The 12,387-nt window shown below is 49.4% G+C and overlaps 2 protein-coding genes across 3 annotated transcripts in view; one reads left to right on the plus strand and one right to left on the minus strand.

Moving 5' to 3' along the window:
- Positions 1–4,690, plus strand: part of HOOK1 (hook microtubule tethering protein 1) — a 48,632-nt gene extending 43,942 nt beyond the window's left edge. The window contains exon 22 of the mRNA XM_072128848.1: positions 1,637–4,690. Within this exon, the coding sequence (XP_071984949.1) occupies positions 1,637–1,789 (153 nt within the window). The 3' untranslated portion in view covers positions 1,790–4,690. The remainder of the gene's footprint in view (positions 1–1,636) is intronic.
- Positions 4,691–5,783: 1,093 nt separating this feature from the next.
- PSMA4 (proteasome 20S subunit alpha 4) lies at positions 5,784–11,693 on the minus strand. 2 transcript variants are annotated; one of them, XM_072127354.1, is made up of 9 exons: positions 11,540–11,693; positions 9,994–10,045; positions 9,850–9,892; positions 9,603–9,765; positions 9,315–9,392; positions 8,324–8,412; positions 7,967–8,097; positions 7,637–7,760; positions 5,784–6,054 (listed from the first exon to the last, which is right to left on the minus strand). In XM_072127354.1, the coding sequence occupies exons 2-9, from the start codon at positions 9,994–9,996 to the stop codon at positions 5,900–5,902; spliced, it is 786 nt and encodes a 261-aa protein (XP_071983455.1). In that variant the 5' UTR covers positions 9,997–10,045; positions 11,540–11,693; the 3' UTR covers positions 5,784–5,899. The 2 variants fall into 2 exon arrangements, with proteins under 2 accessions (XP_071983455.1, XP_071983456.1); XM_072127355.1 differs by having other exon boundaries at positions 9,994–10,042; positions 11,540–11,657.
- Positions 11,694–12,387: the final 694 nt, after the last annotated feature.

Below are 12,387 nucleotides of genomic sequence, written 5' to 3' on the forward strand. Positions count from 1 at the left end.
ACCACCAGCAGCCTGACCCGCTGATACAAGGCAGGATGGATCCATGACACTACCACCACCAGCCTGACCCGCTGATACAAGGCAGGATGGATCCATGACACCACCACCACCACCAGCCTGAGCCGCTGATACAAGGCAGGATGGATCCATGACACCACCAGCACCAGCCTGACCCGCTGATACAAGGCAGGATGGACCCATGACACCACCACCACCAGCCTGACCCGCTGATACAAGGCAGGATGGATCCATGACACCACCACCACCACCAGCCTGAGCCGCTGATACAAGGCAGGATGGATCCATGCTTTCATGTTGTTGTACCAAATTCTGACCCTACCATCCGAATGTCGCAGCAGAAATCGAGACTCATCAGACCAGGCAACGTTTTTCCAATCTTCTACTGTCCAATTTCGATGAGCTTGTGCAAATTGTAGCCTCAGTTTCATGTTCTTAGCTGAAAGGAGTGGCACCCGGTGTGGTCTTCTGCTGCTGTAGCCCATCTGCCTCAAAGTTGGACGTACTGTGCGTTCAGAGATGCTCTTCTGCCTACCTTGGTTGTAACGGGTGGCGATTTGAGTCACTGTTGCCTTTCTATCAGCTCGAACCAGTCTGCCCATTCTCTTCTGACCTCTGGCATCAACAAGGCATTTCCGCCCACAGAACTGCCGCTCACTGGATGTATTTTCTTTTTCGGACCATTCTCTGTAAACCCTAGAGATGGTTGTGCGTGAAAATCCCAGTAGATCAGCAGTTTCTGAAATACTCAGACCAGCCCTTCTGGCACCAACAACCATGCCACGTTCACAGGCCACAAATCACCTTTCTTCCCCATACTGATGCTCGGTTTGTACTGCAGGAGATTGTCTTGACCATGTCTACATGCCTAAATGCACTGCCGCCATGTGATTGGCTGATTAGAAATTAAGTGTTAACGAGCAGTTGGACAGGTGTACCTAATAAAGTGGCCGGTGAGTGTAGATAGATAGATAGATAGATAGGAGATAGATAGATAGATATGAGATAGATAGATAGGAGATAGATAGATAGATATGAGATAGATACATAGGAGATAGATAGATAGATATGAGATAGATACATAGGAGATAGATAGATAGGAGATAGATAGATAGATATGAGATAGATACATAGGAGATAGATAGATAGATATGAGATAGATAGATAGATAGATAGATAGATAGATAGATAGATAGATAGATAGGAGATAGATAGATAGGAGATAGATAGATAGATAGATAGATAGATAGATAGGAGATAGATAGATAGATAGGAGATAGATAGATAGATAGATAGGAGATAGATAGATAGATAGATAGGAGATAGATAGATAGATAGGAGATAGATAGGAGATAGATATATAGATAGATAGGAGATAGATATATAGATAGATAGGAGATAGATATATAGATAGATAGGAGATAGATATATAGATAGATAGGAGATAGATAGATAGATAGATAGATAGATAGATAGATAGATAGATAGATAGGAGGGAGATAGATAGATAGATAGATAGGAGGGAGATATATAGATAGATAGGAGATAGATAGAGATAGATAATGTATGAGATAGATAGACACATATGAGATAATCACAGATGCCTTTGTCTGTGCAGAGCATTGAGCACCAGAAGTTGGCGATGGAGTCTCGTCTTGCGGGTCGCAGGGATTCTGGATCCTCGGGAAGATCTTTCTTGTCTCAGCAGCGTCATGTGACCAACTCCAGGCGGAACGTGGCGGTGTCCGTGCACGCGGCTTCTCCTAATTAAAGCGCAGACGATGGCACAATCCCTGAAGTGCACTTATGTATGTGAGGCAGGCGAGGCTGAGGTGTGTAGTGATGCCGGTCATCAGCTGTGTCTCCCCCTGGTGGACAGATCGTGTGGAAGTTCTCTGACTACATCAATGTCTCTTCGTTTTTCATGTTTTCTCTATTTATGTGTTGTAAATACTGTCTGTTTGTTACTGTATCATCTCGCTGGTGTCAGCCACGCCCTGGGGGCGGGACTTGGACTGATATCCAGGGGTTCTGAGTAGCAGGACTATATGGGGTGCTCGGTGCCTCACAACTCGGGAAGTCACTTTTGATTTTAGTTGAAAGTCTTTACTAACACTGCTGTGTATCAGGGGCAGCTACAAGTCAAGGGGGAGGAGTCTAAATAATGTGTGCAAAGTAGTGTTACCCATAGCAACCAGATCACATTTTAATTTACCAATTTGCCTTAGAAATACAAGGGCTGTGACCAGAATCACCGCCCCGGACGACACCACAAGGGTTATTATTTTATGTTGTTTTATGTGAATCTCCAGTATTACCTTAATTTGGTGCCGGTTTTATTGTTATTTTGTTGCATTTTAATTGTTAAAAGAAATATTCACCGAACATCACCGTTCTATAGGTGACATATAACATCCAGGCACTGCACCAGCAGCAGAACAGTGAGTGCAGCTCTGGGGTATAATACAGGATGTAACTCAGGATCAGTACAGGATAAGTAATGTCATGTATGTACACAGTGACTGCACCAGCAGCAGAATAGTGAGTGCAGCTCTGGGGTATAATACAGGATGTAACTCAGGATCAGTACAGGATAAGTAATGTCATGTATGTACACAGTGACTGCACCAGCAGCAGAATAGTGAGTGCAGCTCTGGGATATAATACAGGATGTAACTCAGGATCAGTACAGGATAAGTGATGTCATGTATGTACACAGTGACTGCACCAGCAGCAGAACAGTGAGTGCAGCTTTGGGGTATAATACAGGATGTAACTCAGGATCAGTACAGGATAAGTAATGTCATGTATGTACACAGTGACTGCACCAGCAGCAGAACAGTGAGTGCAGCTTTGGGGTATAATACAGGATGTAACTCAGGATCAGTACAGGATAAGTAATGTCATGTATGTACACAGTGACTGCACCAGCAGCAGAATAGTGAGTGCAGCTCTGGGGTATAATACAGGATGTAACTCAGGATCAGTACAGGATAAGTAATGTCATGTATGTACACAGTGACTGCACCACCAGCAGAATAGTGAGTGCAGCTCTGGAGTATAATACAGGATGTAACTCAGGATCAGTACAGGATAAGTAATGTCATGTATGTACACAGTGACTGCACCAGCAGCAGAATAGTGAGTGCAGCTCTGAGGTATAATACAGGATGTAACTCAGGATCAGTACAGGATAAGTAATGTCATGTATGTACACAGTGACTGCACCAGCAGCAGAATAGTGAGTGCAGCTCTGAGGTATAATACAGGATGTAACTCAGGATCAGTACAGGATAAGTGATGTCATGTATGTACACAGTGACTGCACCAGCAGCAGAACAGTGAGTGCAGCTTTGGGGTATAATACAGGATGTAACTCAGGATCAGTACAGGATAAGTAATGTCATGTATGTACACAGTGACTGCACCAGCAGCAGAACAGTGAGTGCAGCTTTGGGGTATAATACAGGATGTAACTCAGGATCAGTACAGGATAAGTAATGTCATGTATGTACACAGTGACTGCACCAGCAGCAGAACAGTGAGTGCAGCTTTGGGGTATAATACAGGATGTAACTCAGGATCAGTACAGGATAAGTAATGTCATGTATGTACACAGTGACTGCACCAGCAGCAGAATAGTGAGTGCAGCTCTGGAGTATAATACAGGATGTAACTCAGGATCAGTACAGGATAAGTAATGTCATGTATGTACACAGTGACTGCACCAGCAGCAGAATAGTGAGTGCAGCTCTGGAGTATAATACAGGATGTAACTCAGGATCAGTACAGGATAAGTAATGTCATGTATGTACAGTGACTACTCCAGCAGCAGAATAGTGAGTGCAGCTCTGGTGTATAATACAGGATGTAACTCAGGATCAGTACAGGATAAGTAATGCCATGTATGTACATAGTGACTTCACCAGCAGCAGAATAGTGAGTGCAGCTCTGGGTATAATACATATATGTGACTGTAGGATGATGATCAGCGGTGAATACACGGATTACATTCTGCAGTGTAAATACTGATGGATTTAGGATGTTATGTAATTAGGGGAGATTACTGTACGGATATATTTTGCATAGTATAAGCCGCTTGGATTGGGGGGGGGGGTCACAAATCTATTTTTAATATCTGTTCAATGAAATATTTTCTTCCACATGGAGATTGTCTGCAGGTATTTGTACACAGGGGTCACAGGGTCATCACAGAGCACAGACCATGGGTGTAAAAGCTGATAACGTTGGGTGCTCCCGTCCCTTCCTCCCCTGAGCACCTTCTCTCCGTGGCTGTTACACTGCAGGATTATAGTGGTGAAGTATATCCTATAATGTAAAGGGATGCCATAAAAACATGGTCTGCGCTCCATTCACATCCAGAGCTGCAGCATAGGTTCTGCTTGCTTCTGCACTCATTGATGCCCTCTGCTGGTTAAGAATCTGCAGTACAAGGCTTCTCCCATTCTACATTGATACAAGGTAACGCTGGAATAAGGAGCAACACTGTAACAAAACCTCTACAATCACCAGCTTACTGCACTAAACGATGGAAGCTCATAATGCAATTACAATCCTCCCAGCTGGGGTGGGACCACAAATCCCAGCATGCCCTGGGCCTCCCCTGCTTGTCCAGATTAAAGGAAAGTTTCATTTCTGAATAAAATGTACATGTACAACAAATCAGGAGTACATGACTGTCTAGTGATTACAGAATCCATCCTGATAACCCGGGACATTACTCCTAGACCCAGGCACCGGGACTGTGGGATCTTCTTATATACGTTATCCATGGCCTCCTGCCTTCTAGAATCAACTTTTATAATTATGCTAATGAGCCAGACGGGCTCTGGGTGGGGTCTTTAGATTGACAAGCTGTTACACTATGCAAGGAGCACTGCCCCCCCCCTCCATGTAATATTACATTAGGCAGAGGGAGGGGAGACAGTGTAACATCCTGTGAAGCTATACCACACAGGGGCTCCGCTAACACCCCCAGAGCCTTTCCCACTCATTAGCTTAATTATAAAAGTTGATATTAGAAGGAAGGAGGCCATGGATAACAGATATAAGAAGATACCACAGTCCCGGTGCCTGGATCTGAGTAATGTCCCTGGTTTATCAGGATGGATTCTCATGGTAGGGGAACTCAGGGCTCTCCCTAGGATCGGTGATCAGTATTATAGCTTATGGGTGCAGCACCCAGTACATTGCTCATCCACATGCTGCAGAGCGTAGGATCTTGAATGGCCGCTACCGATTACCTATCCTAAGGACCCCTGATCTAGGGACAGTCCTGGATCATCAGTCTGATCAGTAAAAGAATCCCCAAAAGTTGTAGTAACTTGACCTGTGCAGAGATCTGCACCATTTACCCCCTGATCTGTAGCAAAAAAGTCTATAATTCCTTAAACAAGCAAACATGGAAGTGGTATCCAAGGACGGCGCACACCGTACATGGAAGTGGTATCCAAGGACGGCGCTCACCGTACGTGGAAGTGGTCTCCAAGGACGGCGCTCACCGTACGTGGAAGTGGTCTCCAAGGACGGCGCTCACCGTACGTGGAAGTGGTCTCCAAGGACGGCGCTCACCGTACGTGGAAGTGGTCTCCAAGGAATGTGGAAATCACAGATACACTTTCCTGTTTGCTCATTGAAGCATCATGGATCCACATGTATTGTACATGGAACCTGCAACACAAACCCAACGCCTCCCGGAGCGGTCACCGCCACACGAGCAGAAGGAAGAATCTCTCAGGGAACAGTTTTAGAAAATCAGTTTTCATTTTATTTAAAGACCAAAAGGAAGAAGAAAACGTGTGAGAGACGACGCAGGATCCACGGGGAGGAGGACGAGGAGCGATGATCTGCAGGCGTCCCATCACTTGTCCTTCTCCTTCTGCTCCTTCTCCTTCTTCTCCCGCTCGATCTTGGCCTCTTCCTCCTCGTGCAGTTTGATCAGCTCCTCCACCTCCTTCTGCTTCAGGACCCGGATTTTCGTCTTTCCGTTCTCTCGTGTTAATGTTGCGATCTCCACTGCAACGGGAAGGAGGTCACAATGTTAAAGGGAAAGTCTAGGGGGCGGAGCACGAGGATGTGGCAGTGGTCCAGCTTTTAAAAGGGATTTTTCATCTAAATTTATTTTCAGATTTCTATAGTAAAAGGGGTTTTCCCCACAAAGACGAGATTCTTAAATATATTCAGGATAACAAAATAACGAATTCTCTTATTTACTGTTAACATTCTACATTCCAACCCGTCTCCATCCGTCCTGGTGTTTATAATTTTAGTTGCCCTGGAATCCGACCGTAAATCTTCGGACTATGGTCAGATTCATCTCACAAATAGCTTCTCCTGTCTGCGCGCTGCAGTGATCTCTGCCTCCTGCCCCTCCCCCTGCATACACCATACTGAGGGGAGACGATCAGACCTAACCCCCCCCCCCCCCCCCGACCAATCAAAAAATATTTGGAAAGTTAAAAAGGGACCATCAGAGACTAATGAATGTGATCGCTGCCATTATAAAGGAATTCTGGGAGGTCTGCAGGTCCGTCCCTCCCCCGGCCAGCAGATTATTGAGGCTCAGCCCAAACGCTCGTCCAAACTATGGTCTACTCAAAAAAAACTGGCCTCTAGGTGCCCGACCCCCGTCCAGCCCAAAGAAAGCTACAGCGACCCCAGGACAGTGTAACGGTACGAGGAGGCGCGCCCCTCCTCCATGCCTTCCCTTGCAGTATAAAGGTAAGAGGAGGCACGCCCCCTCCCCCCTGCTACAGCACCTCTCGCACGCCCCCTCCCCCCTGCTACAGCCCCTACCGCACGCCCCCTCCCCCCTGCTACAGCCCCTACCGCACGCCCCCTCCCCCCTGCTACAGCGCCTCTCGCATGCCCCCTCCCCCTACTACAGCCCCTCTCGCACGCCCCCTCCCCCCTGCTACAGCGCCTCTCGCACGCCCCCCCCCGCTACAGTGCCTCTCGCACGCCCCCTCCCCCCTGCTACAGCACCTCTCGCACGCCCCCCCCCCCCCCGCTACAGCACCTCTCACACGCCCCCCTCCCCCCGCAACAGCACCTCTCGCACGCCCCCCTCCCCCCGCAACAGCACCTCTCGCACGCCCCCCTCCCCCCGCAACAGCACCTCTCGCACGCCCCCCTCCCCCCGCAACAGCACCTCTCGCACGCCCCCCTCCCCCCGCAACAGCACCTCTCGCACGCCCCCCTCCCCCCGCAACAGCACCTCTCGCACGCCCCCCTCCCCCCGCTACAGCACCTCTCTCACGCCCCCCTCCTCCCGCTACAGCACCTCTCTCACGCCCCCCTCCCCCTGCTACAGCGCGCCTCGCACGCCCCCCTGCCCCCGCAACAGCACCTCTCGCACGCCCCCCTCCCCCCGCAACAGCACCTCTCGCACGCCCCCCTCCCCCCGCAACAGCACCTCTCGCACGCCCCCTCCCCCCGCAACAGCACCTCTCGCACGCCCCCCTCCCCCCGCTACAGCACCTCTCTCACGCCCCCCTCCCCCTGCTACAGCGCGCCTCGCACGCCCCCCTGCCCCCGCAACAGCACCTCTCGCACGCCCCCCCTCCCCCTGCTACAGCGCGCCTCGCACGCCCCTCACCTTTCTCCGCAGACAGTTTACTGACGTCCATGGTCTTGTTGAGGACTTTGACGGCGAGGGCCAGCGCAGACTTCAGGGTCATCTCTCCCTCCTTGTAGTCTTGTTTCAGCATAGAGACGGCAGCCTGATCAATGACAAGTCACCAGCACAGAAGGGGTTAACATCCACAAGCTTTAGACCTGCTCACTCCCAAGATCTCTGCTTGCTGTCAGTGAAGGAGTCGCCTGTCCTGATGATAAAACAGTGCAGCACACAGCTCCCAGTCACTGACAGCAAGCAGAGTGTCTGAAGCACCGGGCGGTGGCGTATGATGTGGGCGGGGCCTCTTACCGCGCTGTTGTTGCCGATACACGTGGCTTTCCATCCCCCGTAGTTCCCGCTCGGATCGCTCTGGTACAGCTGGAACCCGTAGTGCTTGTCCCAGCCGATGTACAGGAGGGAGACGCCGAACGGCCGCTTACCTGAGGAGCACAAGAACAATGTGACCTCTGACCCCTGGAGAGGATCCCTACACAGACACTGACCCCTAATTATAGCGATAACTAACACATATCGTTACATGCAGTCTTATTCTCATCAATGGAGCAGAGCTGCAATACCACACTCAGACAGTACCCAGGCGTGGCGCTGTGGAGCCATCGTGTGTGTAACAACCCCTCTCCAGCATCGCACACTACAAGCACCTACCTCCAAACTGAGTGTACGCCTGCTTAATGTCACACAGCGCCGTCACCAGCTGCTCACACGGGATGGGCTCCTGGTACTGGAGGAGATACCTGCAGGGAGAACGTGAGAATCATCCTCACACTGCTGTGCTCTTAGCGCTCTGCCCTTAGTGCAATAGGGTATCCTGCTGCTACTAACATCATACACAGGTCTGATTATACATCTCTCCAGAGACAATACATAACACTGACTGCAGAGAGCACAGAGCACAGCAGTGTGAGGACGTAATACATAACACTGGCTGCAGAGAGCACAGAGCACAGCAGTGTGAGGACGTAATACATAACACTGGCTGCAGAGAGCACAGAGCACAGCAGTGTGAGGACGTAATACATAACACTGGCTGCAGAGAGCACAGAGCACAGCAGTGTGAGGACGTAATACATAACACTGGCTGCAGAGAGCACAGAGCACAGCAGTGTGAGGACGTAATACATAACACTGGCTGCAGAGAGCACAGAGCACAGCAGTGTGAGGACGTAATACATAACACTGGCTGCAGAGAGCACAGAGCACAGCAGTGTGAGGACGTAATACATAACACTGGCTGCAGAGAGCACAGAGCACAGCAGTGTGAGGACGTAATACATAACACTGGCTGCAGAGAGCACAGAGCACAGCAGTGTGAGGACGTAATACATAACACTGGCTGCAGTCTGTAGGGTCACACTTGCTGATTAATTTGTGATTTACAACCAAAAGCAGAAAACCCATCCAGATCTTATACTTCTCACTGCTGAAGGTTTGCTGCAGTTGTATCTAGTAATAGAATCAGCCAAACCCATCAGCAATCTCTCTCCTTATTGGTTTGTTACATTTCACCTGCACTGATACAGTGTAACAGAACTGCACCAAACAAGGGTTACAAGGTCTCTGTACACGTCAGGCTTTGGATGTAAAGAAGGTTTCTATTTGCTGACAACAAGCAGAGATGTTGTGGTTTCTCTCTTACCTCTGTGCGATGAGTCTGAGCTCATTGGTCAGGACGTTGGCGTCTGATGTGATCCCGGCCACGCTGCACGCCATATCACTGCAACAGACAAGGGGGCGGAGTCAGTCTATGTATGCTTAACGTGCCCACACCCTCTCACTAGTCGCCGTCCCCGACACGTGACCCTGCACTCTCCCTGGGCCCGCCTGCGGCACGTGACCCCGCCCCTCTCACTAGTTACCACCCTCTCACTAGTCCCGCCTGCGGCATGTGACCCCTGCCCCTCTCACTAGTCCCCGCCCCACTTACTCGTTGAGTTTGTAGATTTTCTCCGAGAAGAAAACCTCGTCCAGGAGTTTGTGGATGTTGCGTCTCTCGGCCGCCAGGAGGACGCCGTCATTGGCCAAGATGCCCAGACAGGTGCCGGCGTGCCCGATGGCCTCCATGGCGTATTCCACCTGATAGAGGCGACCTGCAAGACAGCAAGCAGAGATACTGCAGCATAACTCACCACACGTCTCAGCACAGCCGCAGGGAGACAGGAGGCGGCACTCACCCTCCGGGGAGAAGATGGTCGTCCGCGAGTCGTATCTCCGAGACTGGAGAGAGAAAAAATACAAGGAAAAAAGTGTGCGTCAGAGCGGGAACATAGCGGATACCCAGGAGGCTCCTCCCCCAGGACCCCCAGATATTATCTCACCATGATGGGGGGCTCTGTGCGCAGTCACAATATTCAGGGGAGGCTCCGCCTACTGCGACAGGAAGAAAGTAGTGTTACATTGTTTCACATTGTGAGCATGGGGGGGGGGGGGCAACAACAAGTAAGAGGGGGGAGGGGGGCAACAACAAGTAAGAGGGGGGAGGGGGGCAACAACAAGTAAGAGGGGGAGGGGGGCAACAACAAGTAAGAGGGGGGACAACAGCCGTCACACCAGAAAGAGGGGGCATCGAAAGCCAAACTACACATGAATGGGGGTTGTAAGAACAACCATCATCACACCAGAAAGAGGGGGAATCAGAGCCATCAGAACAGGGAAAGGGGGCAACGTCAGTCACCATGACACGAGGAAGGGGTAACGAGCCAAACCACGTGTGAAAGGCAACAACAACCTTCACAGCAGGAAGAGGGGCAACAAGAGCCATCAGCACAGGGGAAAGGGGCAACAACAGTCACCATGGCATGAGAGAGGGTGGGGGGGGCGGGGTAACAAGAGCCAAACCAAAAATTATCTATGAGCTGTGTCCAATAATAGACCATGTACAAAGTTTTCTTCTTTTAAACAAATATTTTCTGTACTTCAATCTCCACAGGAAAACATTCTGTACAATCCATTGCCGGAATCTTCAGGACTGTATTCACAATGGCAATGATGGCTTGGTACATGGTGTGACATTTCGGGGGGAACGCCCCCTTCCTCAGACAATGTCTGAAACGTCCCCCCGGAACGTCACATCATGCGGCTCATTGTGAGTATGGGGTCTCTGCCCCAGGTAACACTATACTCGCCCAATTACGCTGTTTTTGCGAATGAAAAATTCTTTGTATAGCGTCGCTCTCTACGCTGGCACCATGTAACAAGCCATCATTGCCATTGTGCATACAGTCCTGAAGATTCCGCCAATGGATTGTACACAATGTTTTCCTGTGGAGATTGAAGTACAGAAAATATTTGTTTAAAAGAAGAAAACTTTGTACATGGTCTATTATTGGACGCAGTTCATAGATAATTTTTGGTTTGGCTCTTGTTACCCCCCCCCCCTTTCTTGTGTCATGGAGACTGTATATGGTCTATTATTGGACGCAGTTCATAGATGCGTTTTGTGTGAGGCTTTGTTGATCCTCTAGTCCTGGACCAAGTAACTTTATTTCCCTCTACGTTTGTTTTTCTGGACCAAACCAAAAAGTAACAGGGGCAACAACAATCATAACACAATGAAGAGGGGCAACAACAATCATAACACAATGAAGAGCGGCAACAACAATCATAACACAATGAAGAGAGGCAAAAACAATCACGGCGCAAGGAAGAGGGGCAACAAGAACATCCATCACACGGGAGAAGGGGGTAACACGAGCCGTGCTCCGGGGCCGGTGAGCTCGGGGCTGGCGGGGGTAGTGCACGCAGGAGCCGGGAGAGGATTCCGCATTGTCATGGCGGCCCCTGCCCCTCTCTCTCCTCCCGCCCCGGTCCTGTCCTCTCCCCTGACACCGGAGCCCCCGCCGGCTCCTCCCCTCCCGCCCTCACCGGTCTCTGTCTCCGCTCTCCGGGGATGTCCGCACCTCACAGCCGGCAAGAGCGCCCAGTCACTGCACAAACCGAAAGCAACATGGCGGACCGCGCATGCCCAGTGCAATGACAACCTGCGGGACGTACTGACGTCACTACGCAGGCCATGCGGAAGTACAACGTCCGCCATCTTAGTTATGGGCAGAACTTCTCTTGTATCCGAGTAATAAGGGACTTAAATCTACAATGTAAAGTCCTGGGGAGAGTCTACAGATCTTATACACCCGACCTGCTGCCATCACAGAAAGTTTCTCTTCTAGTTTCCAACTTGCACCCAGAACCCATTTACATACACAGCGAATATGCGACTACATGAGGTCATGCTGCAGGTTGTTATTGGAGATGGTCAGCAAGACGACAACATTACACGATGACAACACAACAGGAAGACAACATTACACGATGACAACACAATAGGAAGACAACATTACACGATGACAACACAACAGGAAGACAACATGACACGATGACAACACAACAGGAAGACAACATGACACAAAGACAACATGGCACGATGACAAGTCTCTTTCAGCAAAAAAAAAATCCTTTCTGTCCCGGCCTAAAAGGCTTTAATTTTTAACAAATCTTCATACTTATTGGCTTAAGGGTCGAAACCTCCTTTTTTGTGAAATATCGTAAAAAATTTCTCTTTTTTTTCCCAATGAAACAGGCACATTTAAAAATTCAAAATAAAAAAAATGTTACAATTCTTTTTTCTTGTTATTTTGGGGGTTAAAGTTACAAAAACTTGAGAAAAAACATATTTTTTCCTTTTCAGTTTTCAAATGACCTCAGTGACCCTTAGG

Source organism: Engystomops pustulosus, chromosome 10 (assembly GCF_040894005.1).
Source record: "Engystomops pustulosus chromosome 10, aEngPut4.maternal, whole genome shotgun sequence".
In the NCBI taxonomy this organism is placed as follows: Eukaryota; Metazoa; Chordata; class Amphibia; order Anura; family Leptodactylidae; genus Engystomops; species Engystomops pustulosus.

Coding starts and splice junctions, on each gene's coding strand:
- PSMA4 (XM_072127354.1), bottom strand. Junction 8,413..9,314: donor CTCAGACTCATCGCACAGAG/GTAAGAGAGAAA, acceptor TTCTCCCTGCAG/GTATCTCCTCCAGTACCAGG. Junction 6,055..7,636: donor TAAACTGTCTGCGGAGAAAG/GTGAGGGGCGTG, acceptor TTCCCGTTGCAG/TGGAGATCGCAACATTAACA.